A 21,532-nucleotide genomic window follows, 5' to 3' on the forward strand; every position below is an offset into this window, starting at 1 on the left:
ATCCTGGTTTGAAACTGAATTTTGCAAAAGAGAACAATTAAAAAGATCGACTATTTCCAAAAACGGACAGTTGCGTCTGTCAAGCAAGTAGTTTAAACGATTTAAAAAGGGCATTATTTCATATGATACGGGAGTACAGGCAACAGTAAATACGAATGTATACTTTTAAAATCTATTTGTTATTCTTGAAGTCATGTTTAGTCACCAAATTTTAAGCTTCACATCACCTAAAAACTAACATCTGTCGGTATCTGGCGAACTCTGTACTGCTACTACCGGGTGGGACGTCCACCGGAAGTGACGACGCGATAGAAATACTATTTCTATTCGTAAAATGAATTTTGATGATTTGAAATTGTTCACAGCCCTAACAACTTCACAAGCAGTACACAAAATAAAAGTCTGTGATACCGTTGATTGTTAAATATATTTTTTTTAAGATGACAGACAACTAGTTTGACCTCACTACCCAGGATGCACTTCGCTTTTGCCATCTTGTCGACTAGTGGGGTTAGAAGAGCGGCAGGAGTTAGCTGCCTGTTAGCTTACTGCCGCTGTGGTAAAGTGGTTATCTGTCAGCTAGCTGCTAGTAGCAGCTGCCAAAAGTGAGCTGTCCGCACGTCGAGAGGCAAAACTTCACGGACTTCGAGGCGTTTTGTCTGTCAACCGCTGGATTATATGGTCTTTCTGACAAGCCAATGGATTTATTTACATCATGATGTCGCACATGCTGGTACCGAGGTAGGGAAAACTAGCTAACATCAGCTAACTCAGCTTGTCGGCGAGAAATACACAATATAGCTGAGAGAGAAGAGTGGGCTACGAGACTGGGCCCGCCTCAGACTAAAGTACCGGTGGCAGCTGCTGAACAAGAACTTTGACAAGGGCCTATTTGCAACTCCGCTGCCGGGACATAAGGAAGGCCGACCGGGTGTCAGAGAGGCCGGAGTAGGAGAGCAGCAGTCCCCCGTGTGCTGTGGCCGGACACCACGGACCGTTTCGGGAGCTTCTTAGGGTCTGGCCCCGGTTGTGACACTTTTCTCCAACGAGAGAGAGAGGAAGAGGAACGGTATGGAAATGTCCTGTGACGGTACGTGTCTGTGTCCTATCCCCTTGCTGTGAATTACTTCGCAAGACATTGGTCCAACACTTCGTTTCATCTGGGAGCAGACTTGACGCAGATAGTCAACATGTCGAAAATGCCAGCGAAGAAGAAAAGTTGCTTCCAGATCACGAGTGTAACGCAGGCTCAGGTGGCAGCCAGCAGCATCACCGACGACACCGAGAGCCTGGACGATCCGGACGAGTCTCGGACAGAGGACGTGTCGTCAGAAATATTTGACGTTTCCAGGGCCGACATGGGCGTGTGTGAGAGGAGTTCATCCGAGGAAACCTTAAACAACGTAGGGGAGCCTCAGGAGGGCCAGCCGTCTACCACAGGTCCTGTCAACGGGGGACTCTCTTATAAAAGTATAGGCACTGGTCGTGTCACCCCACATAATATAGGAGGAAGTGTGCCTGTGCCAGCTACGGCTCAACCCTTTGTTCCAAGCTCAGCCACCCATCCTTCGACAGTCATCAATTCGGTCCCTGCTGCCTCTGCCAATGTTGCTCACACTGCTCCTGTGAGCACCAGCTGTAGTTCCCGTTTCAGGGTCATTAAACTTGACCATGGCATTGGAGAGCCCTTCAGACGGGGCAGGTGGACATGCACTGAGTTCTATGAGAGAGATTCAGATTCAAATGTTAATCGAACTGTGGATGGCGTAAAGCCAACTTTGACCCTTGATCACAGTATCGACAGGGACAGTGGGCTAGGGACCACCGTTAATTCTGTGGTCACTAGCAGTGCGTTTTCTGCACAGACTTTGGAGAACACCATGGACAGTGGTTACTCCGTTGGGCACCCCACCCACACCCACCCTTCAGAGCCGCTGCAGCAAGGCTACAGCTTGACTCCTCAGATAGGGAGCGGAGCAAGTGCCTTCCAGCCCACAGGGTATACAACTACATCACCACATCCACAACAGGCTCAAGTCAATATGCAGCCTGTTGCTCCCCAAACCTTCCTCTCTAACAGCCTCAATGGTGTGCACCAAGGTGCCATGCAGCAGAAGTCTCCCATTATGCCTCCTGCCACGCAGGCCCAGCAGTTTGCCTATTCTAGTCATCCCACTGGCCTCTCAGCTGGCCAGCCAGACTATCGTCAACAGCACTTTGGTTCAAGCACTCAGAACCTTCCTATGTTGGCCCTCCCTGTGGGGCACCCGACCAGCCAGGTACCCTCGCCTCTAATTACCAGTGCTGGTCAAGGAGCCCAGGGGCTGGGCGGAGAGGCAGGCTCAGCACAGGGCCTCCTGCTACAAGTAGGCAACAAATCTACTGTGGCCCCCATTCTTCCAGGAAGTGGCCAACAGCAGCATGTCAGCCAGGCACAGCCTTCAGGAGGGATAGGCATTGCTCTTGCATCGTCCATCACCACCACCACCACCACCTCCCACAGCGGTGTCCAGAATGCACTTGCCACAGTGCCCAGTTCCACCAACACCCCTCCAGGTGGGGGGCTTATCCAGTCACAGGGAGCCCATGGAGGAGCCACAACAGGCCTTCCCTCTGGCTTCAGTAACCAAGCAGAAGATAATAGGCAGAAGTCTGATGCCCTACCTCAGTCCAGTGGTGGTGTGGTGCCAGGGAAAGACGGTGTAAGGCCTTTCATCGGCGAGGGCCTCAACCTGCCCACTCCTGCTGTCAACAGCCTGTTTGGCATCCACATTACCATGAATGTGGATGAGGACAGGTAAGAGGCATATCACAAACAAAGCAAGGGAACATGGGAAATGTTGTTTACTGCTTTTTTTTTTCCAGCTGTGTGCAGTCAGTAATATTATAGTATGAATATCAGTTTGCTTGAGTCTATGACAGAAAAAAGCTAAGGTCTTTACTTGGAGCAGCACTGATGGATTGTTGGAGTGTGTATCTGGAAGCGTGTCCTCATATTGAACATACTTGTTGCATTCTACAGCAGTGTGGTCATACTTTACATTGTGGAGAATGCCTCTCCCTTCACCACTGCCAAAATTAGGCACGCTATAACTAGAAGTCTTTGGTTGTACTTAAAGAACAATAAAACAAAACACACATTTTTCTTAGTTCTGTTTGTAAGTAGAAAATTGTAGATTGGGAGGAAGGAGGGATTAGGGGGAGTAAACCTATGCAAACTCTCACAGACAGAATAAATATTCTGTCTTTGTCATTAATAGGCAACCCACAAAACACTGGATTGTGTTGCCTCTTTTGACAACCACAGCCCCTCCCTCAAACCTCCATTCAGCCATACAGGCTGTTTGGGTTCAGGGGAGTTAACAAGCACTTGGATAAGTTACAACACATGCAGTAGCTGTCTTATGTAGTTGAGAAGGGAATAGCTCCCCAAACGTAGGCAGTCTGTTTTTATTCTCATGTCTGCTTGGGAGAGACGGTTAACATTCTTGCCTTGCACAGCGATCCCACTCTCACAACTTTAAAGCTTGTAAATACCAACTCTTCGCTTACCTACAGTACTCCTCTAATGTACACACTGTAGCTATTTTTAGGGTCTGTCTGATGGCCATCAACACAGCTTGAGCTGAAGTGTCTCCACTCTTTGCCATCCAAGGCAAGCAGTGGAGAGTTGGAGAGGTGTTGTTGGAGTCTGACACGTGCAAACTCTGTTCTGTATTTATGTGGTCGGCAGCGTTTATCAGTGTGCTCTGTTTTGTTCTTCATTGCTTGATTATGAATGGTACAGCCAGAAAAGGTGTGTGTGCATGTATGTGTGCTTACTTGTTTAGGTTTAGGCCTCATTTTGCTCATAGTCTAGATATTCCAGAGGCCAAACATTGTTCACTGAGAGACTTTATCCCAGCAGCCTCACATACAGTATGTGCTGAATGTGCGGAGGGCAGAAACATTGTGTGTGTGTTTCATCAAAGGAACAGCCAGTGCCCGCTTCCTAGCCAGTCCTGTGTGTGTATGTGATAGAAGAGTGACATCAGTGGCTGTCTGTGTAGCTATGGTGATGCTGGCAGCAGGACAGGACAGGACGTGTCAGGGAGGTAGAGAGGACAGACAGATGGGTGCACAGACACACACCTACATCACACACACACACACACACACACACACACACACACACACACACACACACACACACACACACACACACACACACACACACACACACACCTCTGCGATAGCAGACACGTAAGCCACTGTGTCTGTGGCAGCGATTACATGGCCAGACTGAATCAGCAGTACGATTTCTGTCTTCAGCTCAGACTCAAGTCCTTGATAGGCCTGTCCATGTCCATGTTGACACAGCTCAATGAAGTGTTGACTTGTTCCTAACCTTAACAGGGTTCTTCTTCTTCTTCTTCTTCTTCTTCTTCTTCTTCTTCTTCTTCTTCTTCTTCTTCTTCTTCTTCCTTCCTTCCTTCCTTCCTTCCTTCCTTCCTTCCACTTCCTAATTTTTCTATGATTGAAATCGAAGAGACTTGAAACTTGTCATAAGTGAAAAAAGCCTTTTGAAGTAGGGTGTCACTTTGTTACATAGGGCTTCTATAATGTAAGTATAAGATATTACTGAATGAAATTTAATTACCACATTTCAGTCCCATCTGTTAGTCAGCATATTTTGATGCCTGTTTCAATGATTTTATACATTTTTTAATTACATTTTGTCCATATAATGGCTTCTACACTGAGTTCCTTTTGGTAGATATGTATCCTGTCTTCTCTAGAAAGACATTTCATGTATGCTCGATTTCACAGAAATTGGCATTTTAAGTATTTCAGAGGCCTGATCTGACACGATGCATGCTGATTCAATGCCAAACTCGTTTGACTGATTCAGCCGCCCAGGCTTTAAAAATGTTCCAAATGTTTCTCTCATTATGACTATTGCTAAAAACCTACCTGATGGTTTTGCTTGTTGATCACTTGTACAAGACTCAGCATTCTTGGTTAAAAAATAAACCACCCATACCGAATGCTAACATTTTGTAATTTAACATAACTTTGAACAGTCTTTTAATTGAGAATGAAAAGCGTACAGTGAAACCTTGTATGTTACAACTGGATAAGTCCATGTCGCTGATACACTTCAGCTGAATAATGATTGGTAGAACTGTCTTTGTTGCTTTCAAAACTCTTTCTATACGGATTCTGCCTGTTGCATACATGCACATGTATGCACATGCTGGATTTTGGTTAACCTCAAAACTTGTGCAGTTTTCAAGTTGGGTTGTGGGCCCCAAAGGCAAGTTGGCAGTGAAAGGCATAATTTTATCTATCATCAGTTGTAATTAAAATGCCTTGTTAACTCATAATGTTCTTGTAAATCTCAGTGAGGACCAAAAAATAAAAAAAAAAAATTGAGGAACACACCCCAGTATAACGGGACACATATTCTCAAACTTTCTCCTCTTGTCAGAGGTGCATTGTTCTGTGCGCGAGCTCAGCCTCATCGACAAATTTGTTCCAAGTTTCATTGTTTGGTTCTGTTTTGAATTAGAGTGCATCACAAAAGTGGAACAAAGCATTGTGGGGGTGGAGCTGTGAGATTAGAATGATTTCCCCTCAGCTTGGAATGATTAGCATCACTGCTCAGCATGCTGCATCTCTGCCAAACAGAGTGATGAATCTGCGTCCCGGGACAAATCGGTTTCCTTCAATAGAGTGACTTGGTCTTTAACTCAGTTACTTCTCCACGGACAGACCACCCTCTCCCCCTTGTGCTGTCTCAATTACAAATGGTAATTATTAATCTAGAATGTTTTTTCAAGCAGAAGAACAGTGGTAATGCAATTGTACAGTGCAGAGAAATGCAGTCTGACCTTCTTTCTGCTGCACAATTCATAATTACAGCAGCATACGAACAACGAGCAGTTGATCGATCTGATTTCTAATGTGAATAAGTAATATTTAAATGATGAATTCTGCATCTTCCAAGTATCTGTTTGCTTTCATTTCACATGTTGTTGCAGGAAAGGTTAATGACGTTCTGTGAGTCATAGGAGGGATATGTAACGTTCCCTCCTTTATTTGTTAAGTCACATTGTTCTTTTGATATCAGTGTAAATCACACCGAGCACCATTGGTGCACTGGGATATTTATTAGATAATTATTTACCTTTTTGTTGATTGATTTGTATGGTGGTAAGAATCACCTTTTATGACGCTGTCTTGCTTTCTATTTGACTTTTCCTCTGCTATCTGAAGTGTGCATTGGAGCTGTGCACACCCTTCGCCCTCCCTTGCTCTCAACAACAGCCTCACACTGTAGGTTGCTGTTTTTCTTGAGGCAGTTTCAGTGGCCCAGTCTTACTGGAAAACTATTTTCACGGCTGAAAATTGTAATTATGGTACCTAAGAAGAATTACAGTTTTTTTTAATGACTTTTGACATTGTCAGTAATGTAGCAAGTGAATATCTTGCTTGGTAGATGAGAAGGTAGTTTGAATGATGACCATAAGTAGGCTTTTCAAAATGACCCTGCCTCACCTTTGTGGATATATACACATTCATACTTGAGAATGACCCAGTTCAGCCACAGTCTGGAGTTGGCTACTGAATGAATGCTACTGTATAAAATACAACCTGCCTGAAGGTTATTGTTTCCAGTCAGCACAGGGCTTTGAAACTGCCACCACCCAGTCACAAGCATGGTGTTATCAACCGAAGTTTGTTTCTGTCAGATTCAAAGACGGCCGCTCGTATCAGTAAACAAGCCGATGAACTTGGGCCAACAAAAAGGAATGTAAGCCAGACCTGCCAAATCTACAAACCTCTTCGACTTGCCTATTAGCCAAAATATGATGTCACCGTGTAATTGTGGAAACTCAAATACGCACAAGTTTAATTTCTCCTCACACACACTGAATGTCACATAAAGTTGTAATCTGACTGGAAGTTTTATGATCGGTCAGCTGCAAAGTGTGCAAGGTCAACTTGAAAAATTGAAAAATGTGAGTGCTTCACCTCCAACTGGATGTGAGCACAATGGTTCCACTGGTTTAGAGTAATTCAGAGGAAAGATCGTCAACCTTCGCTGCTGTTGGCAGTCTTAAAAGCAGCTGCTAATATACGTTAATGCTGGATTGACTTAAAGCTTAGTAGGAGCTTAGCAGGTATCTAGATGGTTAGTTCTAATGGCTTTCAGCTGACTGTTCTGTCAGAACAATATTATTATACTCGTCAGGCAAGCAGTAGTGAATGGCACAAAGGTATACAGAAGAAAAAAAACATTTCTTTGTATTTTACTCGAAGTGCTGTTCCGTGTGTGTGTGGCAAAGGAGAGAGGGATGCACTGACTTAACATTGACACTGTGATCTGAGACTTAACTTTCACTTTGATAATATTATTATATTCAGTGTTTCCTCTACATTCATTTAGGAGTGGCGGGCCGCCATTCCTAAATCAAGCACCCAGGCACCAGGTCAGAGAGTCAGAGGAGTGTCGTCTTGGAAAATAGGGCAGTGACTTACCAGAGAAAAGGTAGACTTATCAGCTTAAGATAACTCATAATAGAGTTTACAAGTTAAATAGACATTCACAAAATATTGATGGCCAGCTACTGTTCCGTAACATATTGGTAGCTTAAGTTAATTGGGCCCGGTGCCAACTCAGTGTCGCTAACGTGAGTAAACTAATTGATAGCATTAAGCTAATATCTACACACCATGATGTAACTGCTGACTGCATTTTCAGATGAGCTTGTTCGAATAGTTCTCTAAGAAGAGAAAGACAGCTGATGAAGATGATGCTAGTCAGTAGTGATGTGTCGGTTGCGAAAGAAACGTCTCTTAGAGCCGCTCTTTGAAGTGAACGATTGGAGCCGGCTCCTGTGTGGGAGCCGGAGCGGGAGCTGCTTTGGGTTTTCTTTGTTTTTTTTTTTTCTCAACTTTTTTTCCGTTCAAGCCGCACATGATTGGTCAACTACATGATGTGTGGTGGCTTCAGTGTGTACGCATTAAGCAGGAGGGGGAGGAGGGGGGGTTACAGAAACAGCGCACGGGCGCGCCCACACACACACACACACACACACACACACACACACACACACACACACACACACACACACACACACACACACACACACACACATACACATACACACACATTCAGCCTTTTAAAAACAATTTTCAACTACAACCTTCAAGAAATAGGTTGTAAATATAAAATCTGCAGTCAAGTGTCATTTGTTTAGGCTGCCACGGCTCCCTGTAGAACCTGCCTCCGCTGCTGAAAAAAATCCTAGAGGAAACACTGATATTGATAATATTTGTTTTTGTTATTGTCTAGCCCTTAAGCTGAGGCAAACATAAACGTGTAGTATTTTAGAGAGTGAGAGCATTTTTTTCAAATCCTGATTAACTGTTATTTTCTCTTAAGTATCTTTTTTGACAAGTTCTTTTACGTTATGTCCCATCATTGCTATCACTGCTTTCTAATTCTTATTTCTAATTTTTTATTTATTTTGAACCAGTGAAGAAACACTTCTTCAGCACATCGGTTCAGCTGGATTGATGTTGGGAATGCTGGGGAGAGTTTTAACCTCCACTGTTGCTCATGACTTTAAAAACTTTTCATGTATTTTACAGAGTGACAGCCAAATGTCAAAAGTTTTTGGTGTGAGTGAAAGAGAAAAGTCAGTTTGTGACACAGATACAACAGGGGACAAAATGTGACTTTATTTATTTGTAGAAGAGCCAGCCTCCATTGTCAGTCCAAATGTGTGCATGTTCTGTGCTTGTACTGTAGCACCTCCACCCAATTTTACCTCTTGGCAGTTTGACAGCTTAACACAAAGGGGGAGGGGGCTGAGGACAGGGCGGGATGGAGACTTAGGTTTGGGATGGGGCGTACTGTGTGCGTGTGTGTGTTTGTATGTGTTGGGGGTTGTCGTTTGGTTGCCACAGTGCCTGGAAACAAGGGAGCAGCTTATTTTCCACAGATAGCTGACCTGCCTGAACTTCCAGGGGACACATTCCAGGAGCCCTGAATGGCTGTGATTGTGGGACGTCCTGGGCTGCGGCCTGAGCAGACGGGTCTGCACCAGCTCTGTTTTTGGGCTGGACCATTGGCCCTGACCTCCTGTCTGTCTCCCTCTAATGTCGCTGCTCTGTCTCTCTGGCTCTTGTTTTTTGGCTATCCCCGACTGACCTGTGAACACACTCACCCTCTGTTCTTCCAAACTGCTGATGCATTTTTTCACTTCTCGTTCACATCATTGTCTTTTCTAGTTTTAATTAATCAAGGGAGAAGCCTCAGTTCATGCACCAACCTCTCTTCTCTTTGCTTTTAAATTGGGGTGAAAGTTTTGGTGTTGAGCAATCACTAGCATGTTTTTACAAGCCTAATAACTGACCAGCGTTGGCTTTTAATGATGTCTCCTGGAACTACACTCATAGTGCAGACAAAGACGGTGCTTCTTTCTTACACAGAGGCAGAGCAAAATAATGTCCTCACTCTGTGATTATACAAGTGAATTGTGTTTGATTTAAAAACAATGTCGAGTTTGTTGTATTTTTCCCTTTTTATGAAATTTCAAAGATCTGAGAGGACCAGCGGTGTGAGGCAAAGTGGTTGAATAAGTTAGCATAGCAGGACCCACCCTGTTATCTCAGCAAGATGTGGTCAGGGGATCACTTCCAATTAGAGTGGACCTGCCAAAGCAAGTAAACAACCACGCTCCTGGCGGCCTACCATAACTAACTCAGTTTGTGCTGGACGCAAGGCCATTGAATCAGCCGCAGAGTATGTTGCAGACTGTTCCAGGAATGAGGACAGTGTGTGCAAACTGTTGGTGTTTGTTGTCTTTTCCAAAATAGTCTCATTACAGAACAGGTTAGGATAGGATATGTTGAGCTGAGGGATTGTATAATGTTCCAGTGTATGTGTCACGGCTTTGGCTGGGGATGTTAACAATTTGAAGTTTAATCAATCAGGACTACATTAACCAAAATTCTGGAAATTTTGTATCTTTATTTCACACATCGGTTCCATCTGTGTTTTCAGAAGCTTGACGTATACTGAATTTTTATTCAGTAAAGGTAATTGACCAAGGCAAGGCAAGTCTCCGAACTAAGAGCCATGTCTCCATGCTAACAATCAGTGATGCCTGCTGGCCAGTGGCACCAAATGCAAAAGAGAGAGCGAAACATGGCTGTGTAAACAGAGTTGTGGAGTCAGTAATAAGAAAGGAAATAACGTTGAGAGTGCAGTAGCCTGTTTGACTTTGTTAGTCGCTTTCAATCTATCCTGAGCTTGACTGGTGAGTTAGCAGAAGTACTGAGCCGTGCTGCAGCATCTTAGTTTTGCTGCTGCTGGAGTGAATGGAGCTCAGTGGTTGAAGATGTATTCATTTACCAAGAATACATGTCAGATTAGTCCTACTTAAGATAGTCAAGAACTTGACAGCTTTAAAATTTTGCTACTTGTCCCTCTTATATGTAATTGTAAAGTAAATGTCTTTGGTTGTGGACTGTTCGCTCGAGAAATCAAGCAATCGGAAGACATCACCCTGGTGTTTAGGATTGGTTGGCTATTTTTCACCATTTTCTGACATTACAGACAGTGACCTGTTGATAACAGTCACAATAACAGTTGATAACAGTTGATAATTGAAAAAATAATTAGCAATTTAATCAGTAATAAAAATAATCATAGTTGCAGTCCTGATACTGACCATGAAAACCGGTGATGCGAGTTGTTTTCATGCTACAGTGTGTTAAATAGGTGTTAACTGCTTCATCTTGGCAAAGTTCACACTAACCAGGCACCTGTAGCTCTTGGCTGTTTTCTTGTGACACTGACATATGGGTTCTGTTGTTGCTGCTGACCTAAAACTGCAGCATGCACCACGCCCTGGAGAGTCATCTGTTAAAGGACTTTAACTGGTTTGGACTTTGTGGCAATAAAATATTTGAATGTGTTTAAAACAATACCCGTCTTGACAATGGTGGCATTTCTCAGTTTCCTCAGATGCCATCTCGTGCATTTCCAATTTTGTTGGCTCTTGCCCTTTTGGTTTACAGTAAAGTAAGACATTCTGATACAAAATTGAGGAAGCGAGAAAGCGAAAAGTTCAGTCTATTTATGGGGCTGTTTCTCTGCAAGCATCAGATACAATTTCTGGACAACTACTGGGTGCAACTGGCCACATCTCAATTTTTTTTCTTGTTGCCTCTGATATGGTGTAATACTAAAACAATGATAAAAGGATCAGTAAAGCTGACCACTGACAGGAGAGGATTTGACTGAAACTCTGTGGGGTATAAATGTTTTCAGCTCTAAAAAAAAACCTAACCAGTTGCTGTAGAAAATGTGGAGCTGTGTGTCACAGCCATTCAGTCTCCCAGAGTGGGAAGCAAGGACCGAACAACAGGGTTTCAGTGCCTAGGGCCCCCCGGAGCCCAAGATGACTGAATAGTGAGTAATGAGGATGTGTGGAAAGCATGGCAGGCAGCTGCATTTGAGTCATCCGTCCTCTCTCTCTCTGCTCTCGCTCGCTTTCAATTGGTGTCGTCTACTGATCTGGCTCACTGGTGCCTATGTTCATCTGTTCTCTAGTCCTGTGTGTTTGTGTGTGTGTTTGACAGTGACAGTGTGGGATTGGCTGAGAGAGTTTAAGAGAGGCTCCAAGTTGAAGAAAGAGGGAATTGGAGATTTTAGGGGGTGCTCAAGTTTGGCTTCTTCTTGCCGTCTCCAGGGTCCGGGAGCTTTTTTTTCTCTCAGTCTCTTGTTCATTTACCAGTCACTGCCTGCGCTGTTCTTTTTCCAATCCATCCCAAACTTCTTTAGGGGTTGTCTGTGGGTACGTCCACCCACAGTGAGGCAAATTGCTTGTTGGGTGAACTGAAGCAGCTTGGGCCTGTTTTGGCATCAAGAATGTAAAAGGCTAAGATTTGTCAATTATGATTAAATGATCATCTTTGAATTCAGTTTTTAGTGATTCAAATTTATGGATGTCACATTTCTCCAGTGATCATCTCTATCAGCTGCTAAGCGAAGGCTAGTAGATAGTGATACTAAAGCCAGACCAGTACTGGATTTTTTACATCGATCTTGTTATTTATTGGTTGGCCTGTGTGCCAGTGCGATGGATATTTTCCTGGGTGATTTATCGCTGTAGCTCCATGTGATGTGAATCTAAGATGCAGTGTTTTAATGATGTGTGCCCTTGACCACCACCCTGTTAAAGTTTTCTAAAACATTTTGCTTATAAAAGAAATAGTTGATGTGGGCTGCCATCTTAGCAAAACATTCAAGCATTTCACATGACTGTGAATGCCTGATGGAGACAGTATTGGTCTAAGATGTAAAATGGGCAGAAATGAAAGTTGTAGTATGGGCTGCAGCGAACAAAGGCTTTCATTATTGATTAATGTTGCAATGTCTTTTGGATTATTGGAAAAAATGTCTCAGAAACGTGAAAGATTTCCAACACGACTTCCTAAAGTCCAAGGTGATGTTGTCAGATTACCAAAAGTCCAAATCAAATGTCTTATTGTCATATCACATTTGAGTAGCTGCAGCTAGAGATTGTTTGGCTGTTTTAAAGAATGACTTTAACAATTTATTGATTATAAATTTGTGTCAGTATCTATGATCTTACAGACAAACACTAACACAGCCTGCCCTAAAGGCTGACTGAGGTCATATCTGTTCTGCCAGTTGAATCTAACATCCATTGCAGTCCATGCAAATTCTTGAGGGTGCTTTTTTTTCTGTCTTCAGCTCAGAAAAGTGCTGCTTTGGTAAGAACCGAGGTTTCCTGCTTTGCTTTGATGTCCGCTTTCGTATTCTGTCAAATGTTTCCGCAGTCATCTTCTTCCTTCTCGTTTTTTTTTTTTTTTAAGTCAGCTTCGTCTCGAGTGTCTCCTCTTGTCAGCACTGAACCACTCTCTGCCCACCTCACCTTCTCTAATGTCTTACAATGAGCAGGCTTTTGCAAGGAAACGGACGTGAGTCATTGTGGCTGGGTGGCCTGATAACGGTTTATTCACTCATTTGAAACAGCGGTGTCGAGCAGATGGTACCTTGGCTTGTCACTGAATCAGGTCGGATTTGTCTGAAGTGCCCGAACTCGTCCTCTTTTTCACACAGTGAGACTGTCCAGATGATGTCATTTATCTCCAAGCTCCCAACAAAAAACTTCCTGTAATTATGTGATTATGTTTATGTGTGTGTGTGTGTGTGTGTGTGTGTGTGTGTGTGTGTGTGTGTGTGTGTGTGTGTGTGTGTGTGTGTGTGTGTGTGTGTAACTGCTACCACTTAGGAAATGATCATTCCTTTCATAACTCTTTGTTGAACTTGTGCTGTTGTGATTCAGTTGCTGTTCACTTTCAGTAAAAATCCTGAAATGTACACAAACAAGTTGTCATTTTGATAGTCAGAGGCCTTCCTTCCTGTCAAAGCTTCTGAATTTGCTCTTTTAGCCTCGTCAGTTCTCTTTTTAACCATATAAGAAGCAGTCATCATCGGCCATGTTGACCTCCTGGTTAGCACGATGGTGAGGTGCGATGACTGCTTCGTTCTGAACTTTCACACTGTCATGCCTCTGCATCTGAGTCAGCCTCTAAGTTTAACATGTTAAAACATTTCACTCACATTCTTATCAGTCTTACAACTGTGAGGCAGGAACGCAAGCGAAAAGTAACATGTTAACTGTACCCTCCAGAGTTATATTTGTACAACAACCAAATACCTTTTTTTATTCATATTTATGGATTCTCAGCAAAAGGTCACGCTTGTGTCCTTAAGATCTATTGACAATGTCTTTGATTGCTACATTCAATATCCTGTCTTTCTTTTCATGCTGCCTCTGGAGGAGGCCTCAGCTTTTTTACTTAAGTACAAATAGTAATGTAGTGTAAGTATTAACATTGTAAAATACTCTGTTACAAGTAAAAATCCCTTTTCAGAATAATATATATCATATCTCTGGATTTGTAATTCGTGACTGTTGTGCATTAATGTCTAAGCATTGTGAGTGTTGCAGCTGGTGATGGGGCTAATTTAGAACTGATTTATAAACTGCTGGGTAGCTTAACCTATAATAATACATCAAGATGTATTTATTGATGTATACTTTGTACTTATAATCTGAATCTGCAAAGCAACTAAGTAAAGTACCTCAAAATTATATTTAATTATAATACTTGGAGTAAATGTACTTTGCCCCTTTGCCACACTCAGCTCTGGCTCAGAATGAGGTCATCTTAAAAACTACATACCAAACAATGGAAAATATTCTGCTACCACTTCCTGTGCTGTCCATGAATGCACCTCAGCAAATACGGCAGCTGAAACTGGGAAGGGCAGCACGTTCGCATTTTATCTTGGATTGCAACAAACATGTCTGACAGTGTGGCAGTTCCTGGAATGTTCGTTTGATGGGTGTGAGAGGCCACCAAAGACAATCAAACACAGGTCCTGTGGAAAATGTGATATTTGAAAGGATCTACTGTGCACATGCTGTTGTTGGAACACATACAACCCTTACATGGGACCTGCTCATAAACACATTGCTTGCAACATAAATATACATTACCTATACCTAAGTACGTACACACATACACCATCATTTATAATAACAAATGAATACTTAATGACATTTTACATTTATAATTTACATTTACTTATACATTATAATGTGCCTTTAGAGAAGTGCTGAGGCATCTTGAATTGTTACCGTAAGCATGAATACACACACAGTGAAATCATCTTAAGGTTTTAGATGTCGTTAAGGGTTAATTCAATAAAGTGCTACCTTACCTTACAATGATAAACATGCTTGTGTTGCACTAGCTTCATATCAAGGAAAATTTTTCTTAGGGCATTCAATGTAATGCCTACAAGACACGCCCAATGTAAGGTATTTAAAAAGAGTTGGTTGTGATTTGTCACAGGAATCTGCTAGTATTTTGGCTGCGCAGGGATATGAATTCCCAGGCAACCAGCAATACAACAGCCGGCAAGACCTCGGATCAAAGCCACAGTGTGGTATTGAGCAGTTGCAATGACACTTCCATGTTTGGAAGTATGGCTTCTTTGGGGCCCATGTGTATGTTAATGTTGTCATGTTAGGGGTTTTTGGAAGGAAAATTCTAAATGGAGACAACCGGCCCTGCCGAAAGCTACCAAGCAACTCATGCTTGGTCTCCTGCTCTACACTTCCCTTGTACTTCTTGTCAGATCTGTGCTCTGCAGTTGCTTTGCCTGCCCGCTCAACCCTTGGCAAAATCACTGGAGAGTGACAGACCACTGTTGTTACACAGCAGCTGACAAGCCGAGACAGAAAGAGACCTAAGGGCCAGCATGGCAGGGTTCACTTGGCCGGCGTCATGCTTCAGGAACCAATTCTACACTTTGTTTAACCGGCTGAGTCAATGAACTTGAGCCCTGTGAAGTGAAATTGAGCAGATAGGGTGGCTTTGTAGCTTCAGGCTGACGTTATCAGCTGCCACCCAGCTGAACCAGCCACCCCAGATCCTGAATTATACTGACTCGCTTCTACTCATGGTAACAATTATGTGTAACCCGAGCAGAAATTAACACCCTCTGCTTATGAGAATGCTCATATCGGTGTGACATATTTTCACTCATCTTTCACTGACTTTAAATGTTGGCTAGTGTTTGCTGAGGTGTCCAAGCCTGCCTTTAAAATCCCTCAAGCTTGAGCTGTGATTAGTCATTGAGGTTTTTAAAGTTGAGACATAAATACCCCAACAGACCTCTCCTCTCTGACCCACGTAGCGTCCCATAGGAGAGTGGGTGGGGTGGGTTGTCAGTGGTGGTTAGCTGCACAGCTGGGACTTCGCCTGACTCGGGTATGACTGCAGGCTTGGCCCCATGCAGAGGGTCACGTCCCTGTTTGCCAATGAACCTCTTCCTCTCTCTCCCACGGCATCTCCTAATCACTGCGTTATGAGAAGAACCCTTCCAACTGCTGGGTCACATCTCATCCCTCTGTCCAGTTTATTCAGACTCCCCCTGTATCAGGCTTCAGCCAAAAGACTTTGTACATCTAACTTATGTGATGTGAACATAGAGTTTTGTATGCATGATACGAAGATAAAGATGTAAAGTCAAGCCAACACTGTGTGCATTCAGCAACATTAAGGAATGAGTTGCAGGAAAAACAACTCTAGGAAAACAACCCACATTCTAAAACCCGCTGTTTGATCTTTCATGCCATGTTGCCTGTCCTTATGTGTTTGAGTCTATGGACTAAAGACCCCTTGTTTTAACATCTCTTAAAGGTAGAAAAATTATTTTTTTCTGCCTCCCATTAAAAGCAGCAGCTTTCCTCAAGTGACCGGAGGAAGCATGTGTTCATTCATGTGTTCATGCAGCAGCCTTTTCTGAGGCAGCTTAAGGATTGAATGGGGTTTACAGGCAAAATCCCACTTGAGACTCTATTCTTCATCTTGTGTATGTTGTGCCAAGATTAACCTGTCAGAGCGCAGGGATTTTATGGGTGTACTTGTTTTCATAAGTTCCTGTTCCACAGCGGGGAATTGGAACCTCATCAAACCATCATGGTCATGTCATTGTAGTTATATCACTTGTAACAGATAGATAAGATTGAATGGCCATTTTATGTTCTGAAAACACTGTCATCATTAATCAGATTATGTAATGTCCTAAACTGTTGATACTGCATGTTCTGCATGTTTGAATTGATAGGATCTTTAGTGTGATAAAGGGTTGAGACACTGACATGGCTTCTCTATTGACAGAAGTCTTGGCTGCTAAATCTCTTGTCATTCACATTTTATGGGAGCAGAGAAACTGTCTCTCAGATCTGACAGCGTGGCACGGCTTTGCTTCAGGCAGCCCGCCCAAACATGAGACCCATTTTTTGGCATGTTTGTAACAGGGTGGTTCCTCAATTTGTCATGTACTGTGGCATATTGTTTGATTGTGCTTTTATCCAGAATATTTCACCGTGCAGTGATTACTTTTATCTGTGTGGGTGTTTTAAGTCATTAACAAACAAATTCATCACGCAATGTTTGTGCTCAGCTTTAGGAACTTAAAACTGCAAAGACATCTGTCCAGAATGGTTTTTTTTTTCTTTCTTTCTTTTAAAGCACCCGATGAAAGTGCCCACAACTAAATAAATCCTGTACACACTGTGATAATAGAATAATCTAAATACTGTATGTATGTATTCATTTAAGTCATTTATTATTATTAGAGTTTTCACAAGATAACAAATTTTAAAGTAGTTTCAGTCCAATGTCACTCAGTAATAAATTCATCTAACAGTTGTCAGCAAATACATGACTTTGCTGTAGTAAAATTTTTCATTTGTTTTTTCATATTGTTGAATAAATGGTAGTAGCTTGCCAATATTGCCCTACGTGACTGTGACGCACATTTTACTGACCTCCGCTGGCTTAGGCAAGTAAAGTAAAAAAAAAAAGCTTCTGAGTATTTTTTACCTACCTGTCCATTACCGTGCATTGTTTCTGTGCAAACCTGATCAACAACCTGATGCACCCTCAGCTCGAAAGTCTTTTTTAAAGTGAACAGTTAATAGGATTCCATGTATGGAGTCACAGTAAGTAGACCCAGGCAACCTGCTACGCTTTCATGATTGTGATTAGAAATGACCTCAAACACTCACCCAACTTCTCGTGGATTTTAACGCTCTTTCAGGAATCATGCAAAAATTTGACAAGCAGTTACCTGAAGTGGAGGCACTACAGGGCTTTTTCGACAGAAAGTCACCCTAAGGTCAAGTGTAATCATGTGCTCATCAGTCAAATTGAATGATAAGTCGTAAATTAACACCAGAGGGGAACATGTGAGTTCCTGTCACGTTTTATAGCATCACTTGGGGCTATAGGTCAACCAGATAAGAAGCTATGTTTATGAATTTGCAAACCTACAAATCAGTATTCTGAATTTGACACAACAAGAGGATAATTTGACTGCAGTCACCTAAATATTTGCTTCCAGCGGCAATGCTAGTTCCAACAGGTCAACTCGGCCAACTTTGGTGAGGTTGCATTGTGTCACAAATGTGCTGTGCTGTGCTGTGCTTTGTAAAGACAACTCATATAATTGTCAAGGATCTGATTTATGTTTGATTAGGGCTGCCACCAGTGCTCATTTTTATGAGTGATTGAGCTGCAGTTATTTTATCGATAATCATTTTGTCTAAAGAAAGCTTCAGAAAATAGTGAAAGAATGGTCAAACATCACTGTAAAGAGTACACAGGCTGGCATACAGAGAAAGGCCAAACAAACACACATGGTGGGCCTTTAACGTGGCGTTACAGGGCTGTTTAGTGTATTTTACTGTGCACTGCATACTGAAAAACACACTTTCCCACTTCAGTCCTACAGTTTCTGCTGAAGGGGTTCAGGTGAGGTGACACGCCACACCTCCCCGTTTTACCTGATTTTCCTCGTCTCTGCTTCTTTGATTTTGAATAGCTGCTTTTCACTCAGCTTCTCTTCAGATATCCCTGCTTGTGTCCTCCTGCCTGATGAACTCGTCATGCGTACAAACTCTTTCCCTCTCCTTATAAAAGCAGGTATATTGGCTCGTACAGAGAGCTCAGCTCACAGCTGCTGTGTTGAAGTATGTTGTTTGTGAGCTCTTTAAACTTGCAGTGTCTAAATACCTCACTGGTGCATGAGGAAACTCGAAGGTCCTGAGCTGCTGTTTGTGGGTGTGGTGAAGATAAATCTGTCTTGGCCTCAGATATGGAAACTTGGCTGTTAATCACTCTTGTCAGGTCACCAATACAGTAGAGGATGGTTAACCCCTCTTTACTTGTTTCGTAAATGAATTCCTTTCTCCTGACTGCTTTTGTTTTTGGTCCTCCAGGGTCTTGTATATAGTGAAACTGTCCACTTTACTATTTTGTAGACCACCCCTTCTCTTTTTGTAGGACAAGCCTCCCTTAGAAAGTTTTACATTTAGGGTGCAGACAGAGGGGCAGCTGACTTGAACTTGTACCCAGCAGGAGCATGCACTTATTCAATTCGTACACTGTTAATGTGACCTCACCTTGTTTCTTGTTTGTGGCCATTGGCATTACCTGAAAGGTGTTTCTTACATTGCACCTCCAGTACAGGACAATCTATATAATTTTTTAACAACATTTTTAGTTACGTGGTCTCTTTGCAGTTAAATGAAAAGCATTTAGTCGAATTTTCGAAACCAAGACACAATACAGTCGTTCTAGTAATAAATAAGATAGAGATGACTGCAAAAACTATAGAATCAAACTAAAAAGACTAAAAATTCACCTGCGCTCTGCTGAAGTTTTTTGTTTGGAATTCAGTCGACCTTGTAGTCAGGCAATAACCAAGGAAAATATTGTCAGTCAAATACTAATTATTACTTATTTTGATATTATTATTTATTCATTGGATTTCACAGCACACACCACATGTACCCCTCTAACTTTCACCAGCAAAAATTAAAAAAAAAATGAAATAAATGAAAAAGAATTTGTGGTGATGAGCTCAACCCTGCAGCAGGCATCATGGTTATCCCCACAGCCTTAGATGAGGTTTTAGGACTTGGAAAAGTACTGATATGCCCATAATGCCCTTGGTGTTACGTTATCATGTCCTGAAAAGAGCTGGGCAATCTGGATTGTATCATCATTTCCTCTTGACCTCTCATTGCGGTTCAGCATCTTCCTCTACTCTCATTCACAGTCTCTCTCCCTCTCAAAGCACCTCTCTCTCTCCCACATATCTCTCTCTCTCTCCCCCGGTGTACATGTTTCCCTTCCTTTACTCATGTTTCTCTTGTCTCTGTTTCCTCCCATTAAAATGCAGGAACCCGTCCACTGCTTTCTACCAGGCTTTCCGGCCTGCCAGATTACGAGGGTCAAAGCCTGTCAACGATAGGTATGAGCTCGGGTGTGTTTACATGTATGTGTGTTGCCTGGCACGGCTGACTAAACCAGAGCCTGCACCCCTTCAGCGCTGCACACCTTGCGAGAAATTGTCCATTTTGACTTGTTGTTTATCTTTTTTGGGAATCTTGAAGCATAATTTTTCTTAAAAATGTGTCAAAAACACGAGTCATCAGTTTCTGGAGGAGTTTAATTTGTTTTGGATTTTTTAAACAAATGAAACCTTCATTCAGTTTGCATTGTTTGCAAGTTAAAATCAGTTGTCATTGAGGTTCCCACCTGACCTCAGCTGCATTTAGACTTCAGACTCACATTAGACTTTTTTTCACTTTACATGTTTTATTCGTCTGTAAAGTACAATTATGGTTTTTCTACATTAGTTCTACTATTTAACAGAGACCACCAAGTCTAAAATACCCTCTTCAGATTTGCTTTAAGTGGAGAAAATAAGTCAGCAAAAATGATTAAAATAGCAAGCAAGTAATTATAGCACACACAGGGACAGAGCGAAGAATAAGTGTCTCATTATATTTAAAATGCTGTGTCATATATATTTCTACTGTTCCTAGGATAAAATGCCAGAGGAAAAAAAAACTGAATGTACTCAAAAATTATCACATGAAGATTGTAGGTGTTGGGGAAAAATTCCTCCTATCAGATACTTCATTGTTTGATTGAAAAACTTACATGAATGAGTCATTATTTGACTCTATTGGCTGAACTGAAAGAAAAACCACAGTTTGAGACACACTGCTGAGTTAAATGACTTGTCAAGCTGGACATTTCAGCCGCTGCAAGTGTGTAATGCATGGAGAAAGTGTTTTCTGACACTTTCTGTGACACTTTGAGTGGCTACAATCTGCCAGTCACGAGGGTCCGGTACTCAGGTTTCTTTTGCCCCTGTCACATGTGCGGCACAGTGCCAGGGGCTTTTAGCACTGCAAATAGCAGATCACACTGGGATAACATGACAGAGGTTGTGTTATATGACATAATATCCTCTAAAGTCTGTTTTGTATGTTCAGATAAGAAGCTGACTTGGATTGACTCTGGGAATTGTATTATGAAATGAATTCTTCTATTTTGAGAACCCCTCCTAAAGCCAAAGAAGAACAGCAGAGCGAGAACTCACGACTACCAACTAACCAGTCTGTTGCACTTTTTGTGTGAAATGCTGTCCGCTAAATTAAGTTAACCTAACATGACGATTTAAAGCAAAGTGTTTCCTTTCATTCATCATGCTGTCCTCACCACAATCAAAAATCAAGAAGTTTGAAATTGGACAAAAATGGGACAAAGAGGTGAATTCTCAAAGCATTTCCCCCCTTTTGTTACACATACTTGTTATGGAGTTACACTACCCACTGTCATGTTGAGTTTTGAATCACTGGAACGGTTCATTTCTTAATGTCCTTTTTTAAGCCCTCTGTTAATTTTTGTGAACTTCACCTCCTGTTGCTATCAAATAGAATAGAGTTCACTAATATTTGGACTAAGTATTTGATTTCTGGCGTTCGCTAATGACACAGAACATACTGTGCATAGCTGTGGAGTGAGGGTTAGGCTGCTTCATCAATGAATTGTTAATCCTTATAAA

The 21,532-nt window shown here is 42.3% G+C and overlaps 1 protein-coding gene across 1 annotated transcript in view; it reads left to right on the forward strand.

The window, feature by feature from the left end:
- Positions 1-476: 476 nt before the first annotated feature.
- tsc22d2 (TSC22 domain family 2) overlaps positions 477-21,532 on the forward strand; it is a 35,005-nt gene continuing 13,949 nt past the window's right edge. The window contains exon 1 of the mRNA XM_070960127.1: positions 477-2,797. Coding sequence (XP_070816228.1) covers positions 1,191-2,797 — 1,607 coding nt within the window. The 5' untranslated portion in view covers positions 477-1,190. The remainder of the gene's footprint in view (positions 2,798-21,532) is intronic.

Source organism: Chaetodon trifascialis, chromosome 4 (assembly GCF_039877785.1).
Source record: "Chaetodon trifascialis isolate fChaTrf1 chromosome 4, fChaTrf1.hap1, whole genome shotgun sequence".
In the NCBI taxonomy this organism is placed as follows: domain Eukaryota; kingdom Metazoa; phylum Chordata; class Actinopteri; order Chaetodontiformes; family Chaetodontidae; genus Chaetodon; species Chaetodon trifascialis.